The 16767-nt window shown below is 38.8% G+C and overlaps 1 protein-coding gene across 8 annotated transcripts; it reads left to right on the forward strand.

The window, feature by feature from the left end:
• Positions 1–752: 752 nt before the first annotated feature.
• On the forward strand, positions 753–16142 carry SEC61A2 (SEC61 translocon subunit alpha 2). Of its 8 annotated transcripts, none has more exons than XM_049814447.1 (13): positions 1134–1358; positions 2080–2147; positions 3022–3387; positions 6048–6113; positions 7841–7919; positions 10252–10383; positions 10527–10636; positions 11245–11398; positions 12287–12447; positions 13524–13721; positions 13930–14121; positions 14275–14351; positions 14628–15031. In XM_049814447.1, the coding sequence occupies exons 3-13, from the start codon at positions 3073–3075 to the stop codon at positions 14647–14649; spliced, it is 1506 nt and encodes a 501-aa protein (XP_049670404.1). In that variant the 5' UTR covers positions 1134–1358; positions 2080–2147; positions 3022–3072; the 3' UTR covers positions 14650–15031. The 8 variants fall into 8 exon arrangements, with proteins under 8 accessions (XP_049670406.1, XP_049670404.1, XP_049670401.1 ...); XM_049814444.1 differs by lacking the exon at positions 14628–15031 and adding an exon at positions 15039–16142 and having other exon boundaries at positions 1136–1358; XM_049814450.1 differs by lacking the exon at positions 14628–15031 and adding an exon at positions 15039–16142 and having other exon boundaries at positions 1142–1358; positions 3022–3089.
• The last annotated feature ends 625 nt before the right edge of the window (positions 16143–16767 follow it).

The raw sequence follows: 16767 nt of genomic DNA on the forward strand, positions 1-16767 counted from the left end.
GTAACCCTCATTTTACAGACCGTTGCCTATTGTAACAGGGAGCTCTGAAGAACGTTTGATACCCATTTCGGTGATACCCATTCCCAATGCAGGTGCTCTGCCAGGTTCACCCACGGACCTGTGATTTTGTCAGATTACCCGCGAAATTATCACATCCACCCATCCATATGGGTGGATTCGGATAGTACTAAAACCCAGTACCAAACTGCTAAACCTGTGCTTCTCCGATCGTTAACTGCTCTATCAGCAACATCCAGGAAACCTCCCCAAAACCCCTGAGGAGTAAGACACGAACAAGGCTGCGATTCAGTGAGGAGGGGAGAGTGTCCTCCTGCCACGCAAGGCTAAACGAAATCAAAGAGTGAGTTTTGGCGGTGTGAGGAGGGCTGTTCCCGCCCACGGGCGACCACAGCACCGCCTCAGCGACGCCTGAGGCGTCGCTGAGGCGGTGCTGTGGTCGCCCGTGGGCGGGAACAGCCGGCCTCCCCTCACGGCGCGCAGAGCATTCTGGGAGCGCGGGTCCTTCGCCCTTATGGCTGTCCGATGACAGCCTGATCCGCCCCGCGGCGGCTAGCGGATCCCGTTGCCCTCAGAGGAAGGAGCGGGTCGGCGCTCGGGGTGCCGTTAGCGGCGAGAGGGGGCGGAGGGGGCGATCTCCCTTTTCCCCGCCGAGTCGGTAGCGCCGTCGCCTCAGGGCAGGGATAGTCGTCCGGAGCGGTGCCTGCGCGCAAAGGAGTGTGTGTGTTGGGGGGGGGACGGGACCTTGCGGCCGGTGTCACGTGACGGCGCCGGCCGGTGGCGGCGGCGGAGGGAAGCGGCGCGGCGGTGAGAGCGGCGGAGGGAGGCGGACGGTCCCGCCGCCGCCATGGGCAGTGAGTACGGGTCGGCGCCGGCCGCGGGCGACGGGGCTGGCCCGGGAAGCCGAGGGGTAGCGGTCCGGGGTGGGGGGAAGCGGGGTCGCTGTCTGCGTGAGGGCGGGACGCGGCCGGTCGCCGGCCCGGTGGGCTGAGGTGGCGGCTTGCCTGAGGTGCCCGCCTCAGGGGCAGGCCGGGGGGGAAAGGCGGCAGCGGGACACACTCGTGCCGAGCTAGCGGGGCTAGGGGGTGAGACGGGGCACCGTTTTGTGGTGGGTTGGTTGGGGTTTTTTTGGTTCCCCCCCCCCATGGCTTTAGTATTTTAATATGGGAGCTGTGCCGCCTTCTGTGGAGCAAGATGCACCCTCTGGTGAGCTGTCTTGAGAGCTTGGAATAAATAAAGGAGAAATATGTCACAGCAAAGTGTAAAAGTAGACGTGGCATTCGGACCAAAACGTTACTTAACTTGGCTCGCGGTGTAATAAATGCATTTGCTCTGAAGAGGTACTGACTGTTGTTTTCTATGGCTATCCAAATGTATTGAGGCTGGGAAAAATGTCCAAGTTTTGGAGGACAAATTACCCACCGAACACATGTGCTTTGATTCCCCCCGCCCCAAAATAGAGCTCAAACTGTTGAGTTTTTCTGTGGTCTTAAAGGAGAAACCGTGAAGAGAGACATGTCAAAATAAAATGCCCCAAAACTTCTGATCAGAATAAGTGTTGCAGTGATTTAAATTAAGATTTCTAAGCATGTTTTAGAGTTTGAATTTTTTTTCTCAGTTCTGTAAAACACAAGATTTTAATCTCTACGTGGATACTTTTTGATAACAGTATCCTTTGCTTCTGTATTTAACTAGCACAGTCTGATACTAGGTCATTTATTTTTAGATGGAATACAATTTAGTTCACTTCTTGTGATATACACAGTGCTGCTTCTCATCTAAAATGATTCCAGCTGTGGAAAGAAGGATGGGCCAAATCTGACTAGAACAAGAATTCTCTTTCGTGTTTTTGCCCTGTTTTCAGCTGTTTTGAGAGGGCATTAGTTTTCAGACACTGAATTAGAGCATGTGTTGATGAAATAATTCACTTATAAAATGTTACTTACACTTTATTTTTTCCCCTAGAAGTTAAATAAAGTTTTATGAAGCTTTATAAGTTCATAAAGGTTCATTAATACATTTTTCTCTTTTCTTTTGTGTGTGTTTGTTTTTCTGGAACAGTAAAATTTTTAGAAGTTATTAAGCCATTCTGTGCAGTGTTACCTGAAATCCAGAAACCGGAAAGAAAAGTGAGTGCCACATTATGTTCTTACTTTTATTGGCTCAAAGATAAGAGAATATTGTGATATTCAAGTCCAGACTCCAATATAAATACAGACAGTAGGCCCTAAAGTACGACGTATTCTTTGGAGGAGGGGGAACCCATGTTAAGGTAAAAGATTACTGTCATAGTGAATTCTTAGCAGCCTTCTGATAAGTTGTTCCACTTGGTAATTATGCTGATTTAAAAAAAAAAAAGTCTCCTCTCCAGTCTAAGTTTATTTCATTTTAGCTCTGTATGATTGGATCTGTTTTTATGTACTAGAACAGGGTTTTCAAGCTTTTTTTTCCCCTGTGGAAATCCACTGTCGTCTTTGTGGATACCCCTGTTGGCTTTGAGCACTGGTCACAACTCTCGGCTTTGAGCTGGCTTATATATTACTTTGAAAAGGCTTGTGCTGTAATTCAGGAACCACAAATTCAGTTCTTCCTTTCCCACAAAATATTTTCCACTCCCAAAGCCGTGATTCACCTTGAAGAAGTGGGAAAGTGATCTGTGATATAGTTAGGTAATTGCTCCCTGTTCACTGTGACACTTTGTTCTGAAATCAGTGAACTGAGTTCATTTACAGCTGATCTCTCTGTTCCCCCAGCCCTGGAAGCTCCTCCCATTTCTTGGCACATTTTGTAGATTAAAATTAGTTAATTTCTGCAGATCAAAAAGAGACCTGTCCTGTCAGAAAAACCCCACCCCACCATTTTTTACTTCCAGAACTCAAGCAAGCACATATCGCCTAGGTGACAAAGGTTCTAATTAGAGTAACAAATTTACCTAATATTCATTGTCATGACTGGCATGAAAATTCCTTAAGAGCTAAATGTTGATTTTTATATTCTTAAAAGGAAATGCATAGCTGGGAACATGACACCATCTGAGAGAATCCTCTTTCGTTGATGAGAGATTCCCGAAGGTTAGGACTGGATACAGAGATGTTTGTTCCAGTAACCATAGCTGAGCCTGCTGGATTGAATGGAGAAGATACAGTAAAAACTGCTGATTATTCCCCTCTGGAACTGATTTTTGAAAAGATGGGATTTATCCCCTGGCTCTTTGCTCCACCTGTCTGTCTTTGTTGCTTTCCAGCATCTTTCCTTCTTGGAATGGGGTTCCAAACAAATTATTTAGGTCAGACAAAGGCATCTTCAGAGCAGGAATCTCCAGAGCCAGACCCTGTGCTAAGATATGGATGCACCAGATCTAGGTGGAAGGTACCCATCTTTGTTTCTGCAGTGGTGAACCTTAGTGCAATCTTCTAGTGCTGATTTATGGCATATCTGTGATGAATTGGTTACATCCATCCCGTTTTTGTCTAGTGAAGTGGATGGGAAGAGGAAACTAAATAAGACCAATATACAGATACTGATGTTTCTGTAAAGCTCATCAACAGCTGTGATTTTTCTCCTGTTTTTTTCCTCCTCCCTTTCTATTTGCCAGAGAGGAAGAGGTGCTTGATATGTCCATGTCCTCTATCAGCAGATGAAGGATGCCCAGAGAGGTGCCAAGATTCCTGTCCTTGCTATTTGGGTCACTTTGTCTTTAATACTATGTAGGTCACTGTCTAGGCAATGACTGCCAGTTGCCAGCTTTGTACAAATTTGAAGTGGAAATATAATTGGGAACATCTTTCCTAGACTGAAGAACTCTTTGAGCGTTTTAAGTTATGTTCCTTGCTTGTAGTCTCTCAAGTGACCTAGGTCATTCTATATAACTGTAATTCATTGTTATTTATTGTTTTCTTGCAAGCTGCCACTGGCAGACATAATTAGTAATGGTTTCAGTGGGTTGGTTAAGGCCAGAACAAGAAATGAAGATTACAAAAGAAACCTATTTTCTCCAAAATTATATTTATTGTTAAGAGAAGATGAAGTTTTGAGTCAGTTGCGCTCTCATTGAATCATTTGCCATTATTGTTGATGAGGGAAGCGGGCTTTTTCTGTCACTATGCCAAATTCATTAACAGAAGCAATTGCTACTTTTTGTAGTTAGTAGTATTGGTTCATATTTCCCTCATATGCACAGATATTTCTAAGTAGAACACACTGTTCAAAACACCAAGAAAATGATGCTTAAGTCCCTTCATTTTCACAAGTCTTAAGAAAAATGTCAAAGGAAGAAAATGTCCAATTGAATCTGATCAGATGATGAAATGTACTCTCCCTGTGCTTGTTATCATTTGTGGCTGGAATATTTTGGTACCAGTCTGTACTTTGCTGTTCCTGGCATATGGATTCAGATGCCTCCTTTTTCTTTTTTGTCTTTTTGAACCATAGAGACTGTTTTCCTGGTGAATAACTGTGATTTGGATGACACAGAATTTCTCTAATGTTCATATTCACTGCAGTTACAGAGAGAGCCAGAGCATTTGTAGAGCTTGACTGATGCCCCAGAAGCTGAGGTTAACAGTTGGGCTGCAGAGATAATTTGGTTAAGCATTTGTCTTTTAAAAAGTCTGTACTTAAAATCTGAATTGTAGAATTCAAACAGCACTTGGTAAAGTGGGTCAGCACCACATAAAACCTAACACAAGATACTGTTTGGATTTATTTGCTGCTGTCACTATTTTTCTTTTTTTAACTTTGTACTGTAAGTATTTTTAGCATCTGGCCTCTTTTTTTAAAAGAGTGAGGTGGTATCAGTAAATAAATTAAATTACTGGGATTATTTTGCTTCTAAGTAAGTGCATGCTTTCACTTACAAAGATACAGACTACTGGGTTTTCTTTTGCTTGAGAAGCTGTGCTGCTGCCTTAGTTTGTAGTTTCTCATTTGTGGGTGTTCAGTACCTACAAAATCAGGCACTAATCCTTTTTTTTTGTTACCTCTCTACAGGCAGATTCAGTGGTTGGAGGCAGAAAGCTAGTATTTCTGCTGTATCTATCTTACATGTTAGTTTATGTCCTGTTTTAGTAGCTGCTGTACTCTTGCCTACAGTGAACACACTTCTCTTAATGTTTACGGTCCATGGAGGAGAGGTGGGAACCTGAACATAACACTGCATTTTAGTGCTCTCTGGTCTTTTCAAGTGCATTTCTTTCTGTCTTATGCTTTGAGTAATCCTCTGGTTCAAACTTAAATCTTTTGATTCCTCTCTTTTTGTATCTGGCACTAGTTACAGTTGCCTCAAATGTTGTGACCCTGAGATTCTCTTCAATGTATTGGTGACTAATGATTATTGATCTTACATTCTTTTTAAAGTAAGATGTAATCTACATGGATAAAAATATTTTGGGAGGGGAAAAAAAAAAATCTTTAAAAATTATTTTGAGGTCCGTGTCCATGAACATAATGGTGAATTTTTAAGCTTTCTCTACCAGCCTTTGAAGAATTTAATTCCAAATATTTTGAATTCCAAACCTCATGGTTCTTCTGGGTTTTATTACCTGTTTTCACAGCAGTTAAATCTCTTCAAAAACTTTATAGAGCTTTAGCTTAATAACTTTGGGCCTTACAAAACAGTGCTTCCAGTCTATTGAAGCCTAGAGCACTAATCACTGAAGATAAAAGATTTTTTTGTATGCATTTTTCATGTTTGTTCTGGTATGCCCATGTTTTTAGCCATACTACTGCTTTTCTGTAAATACTCACTGTGTTAGAATACTATATATAAAATATATTCTACTTACTGAATGTTGGCCATGCCATTTGCCAGATCCCATACATGTTTTCTTTGACTACACAGAAACCCCTGACTGGGTCTCTCTATAAAATCTGAAATCTTTATTAGAAGTACGTTCTAAGGAGAAATTATGCCTTCTGGTTCAATATCTTTGCATTAAATTCTGAATGCTATAGCATTTAGTACTAATGTGAGAAGATAGTGAAAATTCTACATACAATGAACACATTAATTTCTACAATCTGTTCTGTAGATCCAGTTCAGAGAGAAGGTACTATGGACAGCTATCACGCTCTTCATTTTCTTAGTATGCTGCCAGGTAGGTGTTGCTGTTTTCTGTGTTCAGAAAATGTGTGTTCTGTACATATAAGAGAGAATGCTAAAAGTGTGAGAAGTTCTTGTTTCATGTTGACCTACCAGTTTCAGTTATATACTTCTATAGATAAGTATTTAATTCAGTTAAAAAAATCTGATTCTCTGATATAGTCTTTATTATTGATTGTATATGTTTTCAAAAACTAATACTTTATATTTAGTCTAAAATCCATGATGTTTTTCTTGTTATATGAAAGGTCCTATCAAATGATGATACTGGCTGCAGGGTAAACAGCTGAGCTAATTATTCATTGAGTAGTATAAACAAACAGAGCAATTTTATGCATTCTTTACCCCCTGTTAGTACCTAAATTTAAATTTTAGCAGTGACAAGTTTCAAAGTGAAATAGAAGTGACTGTTTTTACCTGATTCCTATTCAACAAGCCGATGGATTGTAAAGATTGCAGGAAAATGTTTCTCTGAGGTGTTTTAAGTTGACGTTTAGAACTTGTTTATAGAGGTGGTGTTTTTTTTAAAGAATACTTGGATATTGCAGAAAACGAGAATCCATGTATTACTTGATACGTATTTTTTAGAACTTGTAGACAACCTCTTAGAAGATTTAAAATGAACCGTACATCTTCAGAGTCAGGCTTTTTAGGTTTTATTTATTAACTTACCTATTCCAGACTCCAGAGCAGTAGTTCAATAATTTTTGTTCACAACTCTGAAGGACCGTTGAAAGGCAAAAACCAGGTCTTGTTCCTACCTGGTTTTTTTGGAAGGAAGAAGTGGGAATGATACTAGAGCTAGAAGAACATGAATTTTATCTGTGTTTCCTAGGTGCTGGATATATGCATAAGTAAGATTTTGAATCTATACAAAAGATTATGGTAGTAGAATAAGGAAATTAGGTGGTGCAGACTAGAGTTTTCAGGAGTTAATCTATAAGATTGCCTGAATTCCTAGTCTATTGTTTTTGTGATTAAGAAGAGTTTTAAAGACCTCAAAATCCCTCAGTATTGACATACAGAATATTGGAGGTTTTGTATAAACTTGGCTAACTGTGACAGTTCCATATGGGATATTTTAAAACATATTCCCAGCTGTAGAATTTGAATATTTAAACTTGCTGGAGGAAGATATTTACATTGTAGTTTATGCTTTATCTTTAATTTGTACTGAAAAGAAATTCTGTTTAGGACTGTTTAAAAAAACCTAAAAACCTACTTTCTTTTGTCTTCTCAAAGATGTTTTGCTACAGTTTTCTTTTTTCTTTTTTTTAAGCTCAAAATTGCTGCAAAAAAATTGGTGAAATAAGTAATGGAATATCATCTAATATTTTTCCTTGTTCTGTTAATGATTTGTGGAGGCTAACCTATTTATTTTATGCTTTTTCTGTTCTTTTGGTGAGTTGTAGTACTCCAGAATCTCATATGTCAGGCATTTCCATCTTCAACTTCAGTAATCTGGTTTACGTGCACTGACTCTTCTTTCTAGGTGTTTCTGCTTTTTCCTGTAGAAGGGTCTTGGTTTAGTTCTCTGAGTCATACCCCAGTTAGAGGATTAAAATAGATGGTGTCAGTATCTCTGGTTTAACTGAAAGAAAAAAAAAAAGTTGAGATAAATTATATTAAACAGTGTAACAGTTGAATCTTTACACGTTAAGATTTTTGGATTAATGCATGCTTTCTTGTATATCTGTTTAATACTTTTGTGCGCTTTGACAGATACCTTTGTTTGGAATCATGTCGTCAGATTCTGCAGATCCTTTCTATTGGATGCGAGTCATTCTTGCGTCAAACAGAGGTTAGTAGATTATTCGTTTCTCTGTTTTGTGTCGGTATAAACAGACGAGGAGAAAAACGGTTGGCTGTTATATTTCATACAGCCCAAATGTCATGTTGAAACACTTTGTAAAGTTCTTAATAGAGGTGTAATTAAAACTGACTGATACTTGAGGAGTACTTCATCTTAGCAATGGGGTTTCCTTTGACATGCAGATGAGATTAATCTTGATTCTCAAGTTTTGGGATGATTCTGTTTTGAACTGGAGAGCAGTCTCTTTCTGATTAATATATAGGACAGGGAATATTCTGCCCCACCACTTACGAACAGCACTAATGTCCAGTATGAGTGTTGATTAGAAAACACCTTATCTGTGCAAGTCAGTTATGTCTCATAATATTTTGGCAACATTATGAGTGAGTAATTTTATAGGTGGGAAAGCTAAGGGCAGAGATGATTAGGCTTAGAGTTTAGCAAAGCCAAACTGACTTATTTTAGAATAGACAAGTGGATCCCAACCAAATGTATAAGAAGACTTAAACTAATGCTAGAAGTCTGAAACTTAAGATGGGTGACCTGGCATGCATGAGTCTGAATGAGGACACTGACCTGTATCTTGGAAAATTGGCTGGAAGTAAGAAAATAAGTGGAACCCTCTAATGTGAAGGTACAGATTATTTAGGAATGACAAATTTTGTCACACCAGTGAAGATTAAGGTAAATAAATTATCTGTTTCAAACTCTATTGCAGAATTTGCAAATAAAATTCTGTGTCTCGCTAGCAGTGTATGATACTAAATATGCTATCCACTACCCAGACAGAATGGTAGCGGTGGCCAAGAAAAGACTAGAGAGACTGTGAAGGCAATAAAAAGTAAAAGTGGGAAAGTTAATTTTCACCTAAGTCAACTGACTAGATGTCATTGTAGGATGTGAGGTAAAGGCTACAGCTTTTGACATCCTAATTTTCTTGCTGTTTGAGAAGTACAGATTTCTTTGAGATGTGACGTAATATTTAACACCGTACTGAACAGTGTGTAGACTCTTAAGATGCAAGTATGGAAGAACCAAATTATAATAATGACTTTAATGCTTTCACATTTTACACTTCGGTGGCAGGGAAAACACTAAAAAAAAAAAAAAAAAAAGAAAAAAAAAGAAAAAAATAATTGTGCAATAATGCTTAAAGCTTTTAAAAATTAGAACCGAAATGAGGACTCTGGTAGTTAGGCAGAAACGAAGACTCCAGACAATAGGGGAGGTGCTCAAAACCCCTTTGTTAAATTCAGATTACTTATTAAAGGCTCTTCAGGAAATTAAGCTCTTGCAGGATAAGAGAGAAGACCTAACGGCTTAAGAACTGGTTGAAAAGATCAGAAGAAATGTCTGTACAAATCTGTAAGGTGGCACAAATTGAATATTGCATGCAGTTCTGATCTCTTATGCCACACAGGATATAGTGGAACTAAAAAAGAAAACACTCAGGAAAAGGCACCAGGGAGAATCTAAGGTAGATATTAATCTATAGAAAGAGATCCTAAAAAAAATAAGAATTCTTTGCCACAGAATGTGCATATCCCAAATGTCTCTTAAGTCTTCATCTCTGAAAAAAAAGTGGATAGGGAATGGGTAGTTGCTTTTTCCTTATAGTGTAACAGGGAAGGGACAGCCAATGGTGTTATTAAGCAGCGTGTGTAACTCAAACGTTCTGAATAAATTACTGGCAGAAGTTGCCAGAAGCAGTTTCTGAATAAATGACTGATATATGGGAAAAGGGAAATACAGAATGAGACATCCCCCAAAGGAGGGGCTCATTTCAGAGATGAGGTGTGAGGATAGATAAACTTCTAGGCTGATCAGCTATCAATACACTGTTTCTACTGCTTTTCATCTTCCATATGACCTTACCGGTCCCCTGCCACTGTTTCTTGTTGAGATTTCACAAGTCTGCAGTGGCTAAATAGTTTATTAACAGTTCTCTTGGCAATTTTGTGATGGAACACCACTGTACTACATGTGAGAGCAGATATGATACGCCAAAAAGCTGAGCTTCAGTGTGCATTGACCTTTAGCATTAGCATGGTTTCACAAAAATACTTGGAAGTGAAAAGCTACATAGGTTTTTTTGTGCTGCCTTCAAAATCACAGATTTTAACACGGCAGCCTTCTTTTGTGAGGAGGTAACGGTCTTTGTTTTGATCATGCCTGTACTGGAAATATACATGTTTGAAGTGTTATGAAAAATGTTCCTTATAGGTCAGAAACCTTTCAACAGACTAACTAATATCCTCAGAGTATAATTCTTCAGGAGAGATGCTTGAACGGCATTGTGTTAATTTTTCTTCCTGTTTAGGTACTTTGATGGAATTGGGTATCTCACCCATTGTGACATCTGGTTTGATCATGCAGCTGCTAGCTGGAGCGAAGATCATTGAAGTTGGTGATACTCCAAAAGACAGAGCCTTGTTCAATGGAGCTCAGAAATGTAAGCACTGTTCCAATTAAAATTAATAAGCATATTTTTGTTCTTGGGAAAGCAGCCTGCCTAAGTGATACTAGATGTGAGATTTCTTTGGTAGGTGATTTCAGCAGATTTTTTTAAAGGATTTGCTTTCTCTCTTGTTTTAGTATTTGGGATGATTATTACCATTGGGCAAGCCATTGTGTATGTTATGACTGGAATGTATGGAGATCCTGCTGAAATGGGTGCTGGAATTTGTCTTCTTATTATAATTCAGGTTTGTAATGAGCTATTTTGTGTGTAACTGAGACTGGTTAGATACAGTATAGCTGGAAGGAAAAACCTATGTCTGGTTGCCTTTTATTTATTTATTTTTACTGCTATAAAGCATCATCCTTTGTATCTGTCTATATATGAGAAATTCTAGATACTCCATAAAGGAGGAGAAAGTTGTAATAGTTAATGTCAAAAATGTTTCAGATAGGAGAGGCTGCTTGATTCGAAATACAGGAATTGGTAGACTTTGAAAGCAGTAGCTGCTGTTCAGTACCATGGAGGACTTCTCGCTAAATGGCACAGACGCAGCTTGGAGACATTATCCTGCAGAGCAAAGCAGTAAATGCACAAACTTAAACACTTTGAAAAAGTGCTCACTGAGTAATCCCTTTGCTAGCGTCAGTGTTGAAAAGTCACAGAGATCATTGCTAGGTGAGATGCGCAGGCATTTGTATGTGAGAGGGCGGAAATAACTGCATGAATGATACTCAGGTGAAAAACTTGATGATCACTCTCCAATGTGACAAAAATACTGAAGCAGGGAATTAATACATAATTCTTGACTTAATTTATTATTGTTTCTGCTCAATTTTGTTTCTTTTCCCACAGCTGTTTGTTGCTGGTTTGATTGTGTTGCTGTTAGATGAGTTGCTACAAAAAGGTTATGGATTGGGGTCTGGTATTTCCCTGTTTATTGCTACCAATATCTGTGAAACCATTGTCTGGAAGGCTTTTAGTCCCACTACCATCAACACTGGCAGAGGTACATGTGCGATCACAACTAATGTGTTTCAGTGGATGTATACTATACATAAACTATCAGATGTTTATCGGATGGATATTAAAAAAATGTTTTAAAGTCAGTTGTCTAACATTGAAGATGAAAATATTGTCTGATTTACAGGAAGATTAATAACCTACAAGTTTGCTTTTGCTGATTCGAACTGCAGTAGTTAAAATGGGACTTGAAGCCCCTTGACTTAAAATTTTTGGATTTCCAAACTGAAATAGTCTTGTAGCATCATTTAGTTGATAGAAATAGAGAAGATAAGAAATTCTACATGTTCAGAGTTGTTATAGGATACTTTTATAGTTGGTGCCTCCAAACTACTTTAAGGTAGTTTGATTCTTCAGAGACTACCATCTCTTCATTCCTCAGCCAGTCTTTGGCATCCGGTTGTTCTGATATCAGGTTAAGATACAGCCTTATTGCATCAAAAAGTTAACTAGTTTAATGCATACATTTGAAATCCTGAGCCATGGTTTTAGTGTGCTTTAATTTTCACCTGATTTTTAGTAGTTCTGTTTATTGCATTTTATTACTGATTTTCTAAAGCTGTTTCTCTCCTTGTTTATTATTTCTTCCTTCCAATCATCCTCTTGCCCCCAGAAAAGAAAGAAAAAGAGTGTTCTTTCATGTGTGTAACTTGGTTTTGTTTTGTTTTTTAAACCAGGAATAATGTTTTGATAGATGAGTCTATAAGCTAAAGCGGAATTCTGTATTGTGATATATTTGTTGTAGCAGGATTTATGTCCTATTGTGACTGATTTTATATGTGTTATTCTTAAAATTTCCAAAAGAAAGATACTATTTTTTAAAATGTTTTTAATTTACAGGTTAAAATTTCTTCTACTTTTTTGCTTCATGCAGGAACAGAGTTTGAGGGTGCTGTGATTGCTTTATTTCATCTTCTGGCTACACGGACTGACAAAGTCCGGGCTTTGCGGGAGGCTTTTTACCGACAGAATTTGCCCAATCTCATGAATCTGATTGCTACAGTATTTGTATTTGCTGTAGTCATATATTTTCAGGTAAAATGAGAAATTCCTCATAGCAGCTCTGCAACTGCATAGGTAGAAGTGCATGGACCTTAGACACTGCAGTCACTGGGAAAAAATGCAAAAGTTAAACTAGAGTAACTGAAGTATCTTAGCTTTGAGTAAGGAGCTCTTTTTATTTCAATATTGTTATTTCAGTAACATACCTCTGTGACAGTACAGCTGTTAAATTTTATAGCCAGACATACTTGTACTCAGACAGTGATGTAATCTCACATTCCATTAAATGCCACGTACACTATGAGAGTATTTTTACTAAAAATGGATTTGGGAACTGCAGTGGTTGTATCACACAAATAATATACTTGATTTTCATAGTTGACTTAAAAGAATACCTTTGGACAGAGCTAAACAATCTTGCTTCTTTGGGGTGTGCGTGATGCAGATTTGTTCTAGAAAAAAACTGTGTAATTAATGCATAGCTTACTGCTCTTTCCCTAATTTTCTTGAAATACTTAGCAAGTATTTCTTTTTAAATTAAAGCATTTATTAAAGTGGATGCTAAAGGGGATCCTTTTTTTTTTTTTTTCCTTCGTGTGTGTGGCTAAAATGCGGGTTTGTTTTTTGTGTTTTTTGTTTTTTGAGGTTTTTTTAAGCTGTTGAGTCAGAGTGCTGGCAAAAAACTGAATTCTCTGGTTTTCAAGTCCATGTGGCTTTTCTTGGGCCTGCTCAGATAGAAGCCTGCACCAGAAAATAGCGGGCTGGGCTTACTACACAAAAGTCTGCTGTTAACTGGCTAGTTAATTTAAAAGCCATTAAAGGCTTTTATCAAACCCTGTTCTATAAAGTGTATTGTAGAGGAATATAATTGAGCAGATGAGAGATAATGTTTATGTAAAAAGAATGTAATACAACCAAGCAGTAACACTTAGAAATCCTTAAAATTTTTAATCCAGACTGTAACAGAAGGCCTTTGGGTTTTCCTGTTGCAGACCTTGCACTCCGTGTTTATCTAGCAAGAACTCTGTGGTCAGGAATAGCTTTTGGGCATACTAGGAATACCTTCTATCTTGGAAATAAACTTGGTGCATTTGTGTTCTTTCCCACAGGGATTTCGTGTTGATTTACCTATCAAGTCTGCGCGGTATCGTGGACAGTACAGTAGCTATCCTATCAAGCTCTTTTATACCTCCAACATTCCCATCATTCTGCAGTCTGCCTTAGTTTCGAACCTTTATGTTATTTCCCAGATGTTGTCTGTTCGTTTTAGCGGCAACTTCTTGGTGAACTTATTAGGACAGTGGGCAGTAAGTATTTTACCACTTTTTTAACGGCATAAAATTATTTGTATTGTGAAACTTTGGTATTTAACTGGCAGAAAACTGGAATACTTACTTTTTAACATTTGTGTATAAAAGCTGTTTTAAACATTGAAGAGGAATTCCTCTATAAATACAGGATAGGAACGTGAGAGGTCTGTGAGAAATAACTGCCTTTTTCTTCCCCCCCTCATAGGATGTCAGTGGTGGTGGCCCTGCTCGCTCTTATCCTGTTGGTGGCCTGTGCTACTACTTGTCCCCTCCAGAATCCATGGGTGCAATATTTGAGGATCCCGTCCATGTAATAGTTTATATAATATTTATGTTGGGATCCTGCGCGTTCTTCTCAAAGACTTGGATCGAGGTGTCTGGCTCATCAGCGAAAGATGTAGGTGTTCTGATAAACGTGCCTGAACGTTTTCAAACACTGCCTCTAATTTACAACTGACTATTAGCTACTCACTGATCAGTTATTACTCTGACTAAATAGCAGGTGACTATGAAACACCGCAGCAGTTTCATAAAATGATGGTTTTTGCAGGTTGCCAAGCAACTCAAAGAACAGCAAATGGTGATGAGAGGCCACAGGGATACTTCAATGGTTCACGAGCTTAACAGGTAAGGAAATGCGGACTTCCAGTGGGATGGTTGAGAGTGCTGGGGAGGCATCAACTAGAGCAGAGCAGATGCTCTCGGAAAAATCCGAGAGCTGTTTCCAGTGCAAATGTCAAGATTCCTCCCATTCAGCTGTTGCCTTTCCTAGTAATGCAGAAGATGTTTATAGCTGTAGGTAAGAGATTAACCTGTGGTGTCTTTGTTTTAAGTGGCATAACGAGGGAATTTGGGCTGAGTCTCTTCCACGTTTGTAAAAGGAAGATACCTTGATTTTTACAGGTGTTTAATTTACCATTACTGAACTCAGATGACACTACAAAAGCGGTATTTTACGCAGTATGCAAAGTCTGCAGATCTATATTGAAAGGTAGATTTATCCCTACATATTTAAGTCGAAGCAGTTATTCTTAGTCCTGTGGAGGTTACATAGCATGCATATATATACAAGTGTCATACTATGAATTGGAAAGCTTTGCCAGTGTTCTGATATTCACACAGCTTTCCTACCAGTGAATATTTATTTTAGTTTCTACTTCATGCAAATAGGGAAGATAGTAAGAGCTGATGACAGAGTTGCGTTTGCAACGCTACATTTGTTGCTCGGTATTCTAGTTGGTTGCTTTAGTAGTATTGTTAGAATCCTTGGATGAAAATTCATGATTATTAATACTTTTTTTTTTGTTGGTACAGATATATCCCTACAGCAGCTGCATTTGGCGGTTTGTGCATTGGTGCCCTTTCAGTATTGGCTGACTTTCTAGGAGCCATTGGGTCCGGCACTGGCATTCTGCTTGCAGTCACTATTATTTATCAGTACTTTGAAATATTTGTAAAAGAACAGGCTGAAGTTGGAGGAGTAGGTGCATTATTTTTCTAGATGTCCAAATATTTCATGGTTTGTGTGAAAGGGAAAGCATTTCGACAACATGCCTCATTTAGTCCAATAATGCTATTTTCTTTTTATTTGTTTTAAAGTGCTACGTGTCCCATTACTGTAATGGGCATTGAGCAATGCCTGTGTGCAGCATTAGTACCAGCTGCCTTAAGAATAAAGTTTACATTATCTTGTTTAAGTATTATCTAGTGTTGCCTGTAATGCTGGAAACCAATTCATCTACCTTGCTGTTCAAACACTACAGTGAGATGGTAAAATGTATCAGTTTGATATCGGTAAATGTTTTTGCACACAACATTAAAATGTTAAATTTGTTTCCCTGTCCTTAATAGGAAGAAAAACTAAAATCTGAGTTCAGATTGCCACGTGCCAGTATTCTTGACAAAATTTATTTGTAGCCTGTATTTTACATTCATTTTTTATACTTTTTTAACTTGCATTTCCCTATCATTCAACTCGGCACTCCTTATTCCTTTGTGGTGTCTCCACCCAGGCACCTTTCTCTTACCTCTAAGGGTGGACAAGCAAACATTTTACCGGAGACTGATACTCATCTCACCTGTGAACTGGTTCTGTGGTGGATTTGCTGCATCGCAGGGCCGGGGGCATTTCGGTTTCTTGCCCTGGGCCTCCCGCGAGACAGCATGGTAGCTGCTGTCACGCTAGCAAGTCAGCCGCGTAGTTTTGTTTAAACATGTACTTGTGAAAACTGTGCCACTGAAACTTCATGTCCACTTTGCTTTTGTGAGTCTAAAGAACAAAGCGGGGTTCCTAAAGCAGTGTTCACAGAAGGGAAAGGGGGGAACGAGGAGTTCCTGCTGAAAATTTATGTTGTCGCACTTTACAGCGGCAATGTAACAACTGTAAATGTTAGACAATAAACTTATTTAATTAAGCTCTCTCCTGTGTCTCATTTGTGCAAGATGTAATTCATATGCACTTTTTGATCATTTCTAACATGCTTTGTTAGTGAGGTAGGTCTGGAAGGCTCCCTTTTCTTTTTATCCTTTCTCTTTCTAGAATGTAATTCTGATCAGTTTTTAGCAGCCTTAATTAAAAACCAAATCACAAGATTCCTCCCCCTAAAATCATTGAGCGTTTTTGCTTGGCTGTAATCAATGACTTTTTCCCTTTGATTTCACATTTTGATTTCTCCGTCTTCTCTTCATGCTTAACTTGAAAGTAGCTTTGTGTTGTTTGTGAAGGTAAGAAAATCTTAAGCTTTTCTGCTTTGTTTCTAAGCTAGGAAAGTCTTCCTAATTATACACGCTCCTCCAAATTTATTTCAGAGGCAAGACTGATATGAACAGATGTTTATTACAACTCTTAGATCCTAACCTTTAAGCAGTGGTGTGGCTGTTTACATAATTAGAAGCAGTCGACTGCACAGTCTGAAGGTTTGTTTGGCAGAAGATTTATCTAGAAGTGATTAGATTGAACTAAGGTGCAGCTTAGGTGCGTGGATATGTCCTGGGAGAACACCACAACTGTCCTCTGTCAGGGCATCCAAGTAAGCTCATACCT

The sequence above is a fragment of the Accipiter gentilis genome, chromosome 11 (assembly GCF_929443795.1).
Source record: "Accipiter gentilis chromosome 11, bAccGen1.1, whole genome shotgun sequence".
In the NCBI taxonomy this organism is placed as follows: Eukaryota; Metazoa; Chordata; class Aves; order Accipitriformes; family Accipitridae; genus Astur; species Astur gentilis.